Below are 6,215 nucleotides of genomic sequence, written 5' to 3'. Positions count from 1 at the left end.
CCCCCGCAGCAGCTATTGAGCTGGAGACTCCTACTCAGTTAGCAGCTTTTCAGAGTTTTCAAGTAATGCATGTCCCTGACCAGATTCTATACCCTGACCATCATGTGGCCCTCCCCTTCATCTCCTTTAATCTTTTCATCTTTATAGGCTCCACTCTGAAGAATTAGGAGGTCCCCCTCTAAAGAAGCTCAAACAGGAGGTAATGTTTTATGGGATGTTGTAGGGGTAGGAAAGCCTGCCCCAGCCTCCTACCTTGCCATGTTTTCATTTTCCCATTTGGGGTATCCACAGGTTGGAGAACAGAGTCACTCTGAAATCCAGCAGCCTCCGCCAGGCCCTGAGTCCTATGCATCCACATATCGTCCCAGTCTGGAAGAGGACAGTGCTAGCCTGTCTGGGGAGAGTCTAGATGGACACTTGCCGGGTGAGTATGCATTAGAGCACTTCTCTCTTCATTGTGGGAAGACAGGGATGGGTGGGTGGGTGGGAGGATTGAGCCAGGAGCCACTGCCTGGAACAGGGTTGGGACGCCTGGCTGGATGGGAACAGAGGGCCTATGGGTCTGGCTGTGTGGATGAGGGTGGGGTTCCATTGGCTGCAGCCCCTTACCTGACAAGTGCCCATGCCCACAGCTGTGGGGTCGTGCCCAAGGCTGACGCCGCCCCCTGCTGACCTGCCCCTGGCATTGCCAGCCCATGGGCTATGGAGCCGCCACATCCTGCAGCAGACACTGATGGATGAGGGGCTGCGGCTCGCCCGCCTCGTCTCCCATGACCGCGTGGGCCGCCTCAGCCCCTGTGTGCCTGCGAAGCCACCTCTCGCAGGTGAGGCAGCCAGCAGTGCTGTCCCCAATCACCCCAGTCACCCAGGCCCCAAACAACAATCCTGGTATCCTGGGACCTGGGGGGAGGAAGAGGGGACAGTAGGAGGGGGTTCCAGCTAATCAGGCCTTTTGTGGAGTTGAGGGTGCTGCTGTTCCCATTGGGGGGGTTGGACCCTGGTAAAGATCTGAGAAGAGGGGCCAGGGCGTGTAGAGAATGGAGGACGAAGGCAGCAGAAAGGAGTGTCATTAATAAGGGTAGTGTGTCTAGAACTTCCACTGATTCAGGGGGTGGAGCAGACTAGGATTTGTGGGGATGGGTTGCCCAGCCTGGAAGCAGGGGAGCCCAAAGAGGGTTGCTTTGTGGACAGGGGAAGAGGGAGTGGGCCAGCAGAGGGCTGGGCAGCGGCTGGGCTGAGAGTGACGCAGCAGACAAAGCCACCAACCCTGGCTTGGTATTTTTAAACTCTGCGTGGGTGGGAAGTGGGGGCGGGGACTAGAAGGGGGGCTCTTCTTGAGGGAAGAACTGGGAGGCTGGCTTCCTGTGATCCCCTTGATTTGGCTACCAGAAAACTTGGGGGAGCAATGGTAGGGTGGGTGGGGCCTGGGTGGGGGCCAGAGATTAGTGGGGGTGGCACAGCCAGGAAAGGGGGGAGAGGGAGAGGTCAGAGCCAAACCGCCCCCGCGGCTCCTGACAGAACCAGAAATTCCAGCAGAGCAGAGGCGGCAGAGACAGAGACACACACAGAGACAGCTACACACGGCCAGAAAGGGGAGGGGGGGCTGCACATACTTGGGTACAGAACCTTCCCCTCCCCGGGCACAGGCAGAGGGTATTAGATAGCATTTCAATAAACTAAGTACGTCTCACAGCTTTCTCTGCCCTTGCCTCTGTCCCTAGCTTCTCTGTCCTCAGCTTCTGCCCCACTGTTTTCTAACCTATGCTTTTTCCTTGCAGAGTTTGAAGAGGGACTGCTGGACCGATGCCCGGCCCCAGGACCCCATCCCGCACTGGTGGAGGGTCGCAGGAGCAGTGTGAAAGTGGAGGCCGAGGCCAGCCGGCAGTGAAGGAGGACCCAGGACCCCAACTTCTGGCTCAAACAGACCCTCACTTTCCATCCTTGGAACCAAGTCACCACCCCAATCCTTCCGCTGCCCTCCTCCTGCCTCCCCACCTGCTCCATGGGCACAGGACTATGGGGCTTCAAGCAATAATGAGCGGGGGCCTGGCGAGAGGACACATGGAGGGTGCGTGGTGCCCCCTCACCCCTGCCCAGAGCCCAAAGCAAGGGGCAAGGACTCTGCCTCCAGGGCAGCTGGGGCTCTCCTCTCCCTCACAAAACACACTCCCATTCTCTCTAGGTGGCCACCAGTGGTGTGAACAGTCCGGACTGAGTTTGGACATGGGATAAGGGGGACTTCCGTGGGAAGGTCCAGCAGCTAAAAATGGCAACATTTCCTCTCAGAAAGGGGGCCCTGAGAACACTGGACCTTTCCTCCTCCCCTCCCTGTCCTCATTTTTGTGCTTCTAGTTTGTTTCTTTAATTTAATGAGAGCTGCAGTTTGCCGGTCCATCCCTCTCTCCTCTGAGTCCTCAGCAGTTCTTCCCTCATGCCCTCTGAGGGAGGTAGATGGAGACTCCCTCCACCTGCCCCTGGGAGGCCTGGGTTGGATTCAGGGTCTCCCCAGGCAAGGCCAGACTGCAGCATCTGTCCAAACACTTAGAGCGTCTTTCTTTTCAGATTGTGTACAGTAGATTATTTATTTTGTTATTTTGAAATAAAATTTATTTTATGGCTTAGGATCCATGACCCCTGAGGGGAAAAAAGGGTGGCATGGGGTGGGGCAGTGGAGGGAAGTGGGCAGTGGATGGGGAAATACAAGACAAGCAGTGGGCATGACCCCCAACACTCTGGAGAGCCACTCAGCAAGGCCTGGGCTCCTCTCAGCAAGGTCTGGGTCCTTGTCATCCTCTGGCTGCAGGCAACATTGAGGGTATGGAGACACTGAAGCTATAGCCTATATGTAGATGTCACAGCCACACAGACCCACCCAGGCACTGTCACCTTAAAACGATGTTGGGTTAGCATACCAGAGGCCAGCATACTCCCTGGTGTCTTATACTTCCAAATTTGTGTTGTCACAAAAGCAAAAGCAGATAGACACAAGTTATATGTGATCATGTAATGAATATATATGTCATGACATAGTACGGTAACATGTCCCGGGTACACATAATTTCACACAGCCATACAGAGGTTTGGCTCCTGTACTGTATAATCTTATCTGTGTACCAAAAACCTAACAGGCAAGAATTCAGGGGAATTTATTTTTCAGTCTAGCAAAATCCGTATAAGTAGTCATGTGTCCAGGTCCCTCCTCTCTTCCCACCAAGGGTCTCCTGGATTACTACTACAGGATCCCAAAGTTGAGACCCAGACCCATGCCCTCAGTCTCTGGCCTCTAGTGCAAATGTGTGCAAGTCTGTTTCTGCACATGCCCCTGGCCCTGGCTTAGAGTGAGTAAGAGAAGCCCTCTATACCCTAATCTGTGATCCCTCCCAGCCCCATTCTCCCCAGAGAGCTGTGTGTATTCTACAGGTGCAGGCGTGTTGGGGCTTGTCTCTCAGTGCTGGAAGAGGGGGGACAGGGATGTGCAGTGGGAAGGAAGGAGTTGAGTGGCTCCTTCCACCATGCATTCTCCAGGCAGTCTTTTCCTCCTAATGGAGGAGTGGCTGGAGATGGAAGGCACCTGCATGAGCAGGTATCCAAGGCAGGTCCATGGAGACAATAGAAGAGCTCTCTCTGGGCTCCTCCTCCTCTGGTTGGGATCACCAACTGGGGTTAGCCCTCAAGTCCAGGTGGGACATGGAGATCCCAGACTGCCCGTAAGGAGTGGACTGCAGGAGGGGCTGGGCTCCCAAGGACCCTCCCCCTGCCTCTCCTTGACCTTCCAGGAGAAGCTTGGTGAGGTCCTGTTCAGTGGGGGGCAGCAGGGGAGGGAACATGTCCTCACCAACCCTGCGAGAAAAAAGAAAGGGTGAAGCAGTGGAATAGGCATAGCACCCGCTCCCCTGCTCCCACCCAGCTTCTGCCCCAGGCTGCCACTCACCAGGTGCTCTGGGGGAACCCTGCCACTGTCTGGTTTAGGCAGTTGTCTTCTGCCATGGTCACATCTGGGCAAAGTAGGGGCTCAGGACTAGACACAGCATGCTCTTGAGGCTGGCACTGCAGTAGGCCCCTGCAGGGACCCAGAAAAGGAAATAAGAAGAAAGGAATGGAGTGAAGTCAGGGAAAAAGGGGAAGCATGGGGTCAGGAGGGGCGTTGTCACTCACTGGGGGTGAGGCTGGTCAAAGGGCAGACTCATCTGGCTCAGGCTGGGGGGCATGTGCAGGTGTGGCCTAAAAGCAGAAAAGAAACAAAGAAAGGAAGGCTGGACAAAAGCAGGGTATTGCAAAGTCAAGACCACTAAGTGAGCTCTAGCACAGCTTTCTGAATTAGCTGCTCACTGAGTGTTTGACCTTGAGCAGGCCATTTTTATACTCTGAGCAGTTTCCTCACCTATAAAATGTGATAGGGTGAGAGATAGGGGTGGCTTAGCCCATTTCTAATGTTTCTTTGGACTCTGAATTGGGGTGGCTTTAAATCCCCACATTCCCCATCCTTCACCTCAGCTCAGAGCAGGGCAGATGTTGTATCTTAATGAAGAGCTAATGTACACCTGAGTGATACTTGGGGAAGAAAAATGTCTAGGGTATTTCAAGATTGAAGTAAAGTAAAAATGAATAACTAAAAATCAACACAGCAGCTGGGGGTATAAGTTAGTGATGAAGTGTGTTCTTCGCATGCATGAGGCCCTGGGTTATCCCTAGCACCTCAATCATTCCATCAATCAATAATAGCCAATAAGTGACAGTAGATTTCAGGTGCATAAGAGGAAATATTAAAATGGTCCTTGCCATAAGATAGGCATAAAGCTCAGCTCTACATGTATTATGAACTCATTCAACCTTCATGACAATCCCATGAGGCATTATTCTTATTATTATGTCCCACTTTATAGCCAGAAGGAGGTTAGGTCTCATTTCCAGTCAGTAAGTGTCAGAGCAGGCAACTGGGATCTTACCCACCAGCACCATCAGTAAACAGAGGAGAAGAAAGGGTGTTAGCATTTGCTGCCCATTTCCACAAACAGCCTTTTCTAGTAGAGGCAAATGCCCACACCTTGCAGTAGGATGTTGTCCCCACTCCATCCCCCCAAATCCTAACTTACTCTTGGAAAGCCGGCAGCACATTGACCGACTCTTCTGTAGGGAGGTTCTGATACGAGGGGATGGAGTGAGAGTGTGGGGGGTACACCTGGGGCCTGGGGAAAGAAAACAGATCCCTGAAGTCAGCCCTCCCTACCTTAGGAGGGGGAATTCCCTTCATGGGAGAGAAAATTCTCTGCTTCAGCCCCCATACCAACTCTCCCAGCCACCCAAGCTGAAGGCCCATCTGCACAGACCACATCCCTCCCCATTTATCCAGTTCCTTACGCCATATCTGGGCCAAGCTGCATGCTCATGGAAGAATCAGGGGGCATTCCAAGATCATAAGGTGGCACCATGGTAGTCACCTGGGGCTCTGGAGTGAGAATAGGCTGGTCCCTGGAGGAGAGAGGAAGGCACAGGTGACTGATGAAGGCATGAGGCTGCCACTCCTTCCTGCAGGTCAATACCAGCCCCTAGCTGCCACCCACCATCCATGGCCCCACACTAACCTTTCTACAGTCATCTTGATGATAGCTGGGACATAACCCCTGCCATCCTTCCCCATCTGTTCAGCTGTTGTGGGAAGGAAAGGAGAGTTATAAATGCTCCAGGGGTAGGGAGAAAGGGCGGAAGAAAAGCAGGGAAGACTGATGGGCAGGTAGAAGTGGGACTAAAAAGGGGAAGGGAAGTTAGGGATGATATATAGCAGACAGGGAGAAGGGTGCAGCTGGGATCAGGGAAGTGGTGGGCAACAAGAGGGCATCAATGCTGCCAGCTGCAGCTTACGCTTATAGTGGCTCCGGAAAGCCTCGTCCTTGGGTTTCTTGGGGTAGAGGTTTCTGAGCTGAGCAAGGTCCCGGATTCGGTCTCCCAGTGAACGAATGGACAAGTCTTTGGCAGAGAACGGTTGGATGTTCTCTATCTGTGGGGAACCTATGACAGGAATGAGACCTTGGGTTTCCTCTGTCCAGTCTCCCCCTTCCCTACCCCTGGCACAGGACCCATTCTCATTCCACCAAGGCAAGGGAGAGTGAACTTAGATCTGAGGGAGGGAAATCCACTAGTCTCCATTGCCATGAGCTCACAGCAAGAGGTAGAAATTAAGACCACAGAGGAGGAAGAGAAGTTGGACCCAAGGAAGA

General features: G+C 53.4%; 2 protein-coding genes across 5 annotated transcripts in view; one reads left to right on the top strand and one right to left on the bottom strand.

Annotated features, from left to right (window-relative positions):
* The window catches only part of Nab2 (NGFI-A binding protein 2), a 6,227-nt gene extending 3,603 nt beyond the window's left edge, over nucleotides 1-2,624 (top strand). Inside the window, exons 4-7 of one of the 2 annotated variants that reach the window (XM_015483157.2) lie at nucleotides 148-199; nucleotides 292-424; nucleotides 633-824; nucleotides 1,779-2,624. In XM_015483157.2, coding sequence (XP_015338643.1) covers nucleotides 148-199; nucleotides 292-424; nucleotides 633-824; nucleotides 1,779-1,888 — 487 coding nt within the window. In that variant the 3' untranslated portion in view covers nucleotides 1,889-2,624. The remainder of the gene's footprint in view (nucleotides 1-147; nucleotides 200-291; nucleotides 425-632; nucleotides 825-1,778) is intronic. The other variant, XM_015483158.2, reaches the window with a different exon arrangement.
* Stat6 (signal transducer and activator of transcription 6) overlaps nucleotides 2,564-6,215 on the bottom strand; it is a 28,328-nt gene continuing 24,676 nt past the window's right edge. For all 3 annotated transcript variants that reach the window (XM_048806864.1, XM_015483156.2, XM_048806870.1), the window contains 7 exons: nucleotides 5,860-6,006; nucleotides 5,583-5,646; nucleotides 5,359-5,469; nucleotides 5,094-5,186; nucleotides 4,156-4,221; nucleotides 3,932-4,060; nucleotides 2,564-3,840 (listed from right to left, as the gene is read on the bottom strand). In XM_048806864.1, the coding sequence (XP_048662821.1) occupies nucleotides 3,651-3,840; nucleotides 3,932-4,060; nucleotides 4,156-4,221; nucleotides 5,094-5,186; nucleotides 5,359-5,469; nucleotides 5,583-5,646; nucleotides 5,860-6,006 (800 nt within the window). In that variant the 3' untranslated portion in view covers nucleotides 2,564-3,650. The remainder of the gene's footprint in view (nucleotides 3,841-3,931; nucleotides 4,061-4,155; nucleotides 4,222-5,093; nucleotides 5,187-5,358; nucleotides 5,470-5,582; nucleotides 5,647-5,859; nucleotides 6,007-6,215) is intronic.

Source organism: Marmota marmota, unplaced genomic scaffold, assembly GCF_001458135.2.
Source record: "Marmota marmota marmota unplaced genomic scaffold, marMar, whole genome shotgun sequence".
NCBI classification, from domain to species: domain Eukaryota; kingdom Metazoa; phylum Chordata; class Mammalia; order Rodentia; family Sciuridae; genus Marmota; species Marmota marmota.
The sequence above is the reverse complement of the archived record's forward strand: the minus strand, read 5'-3'. Positions and strand labels throughout refer to the sequence as shown.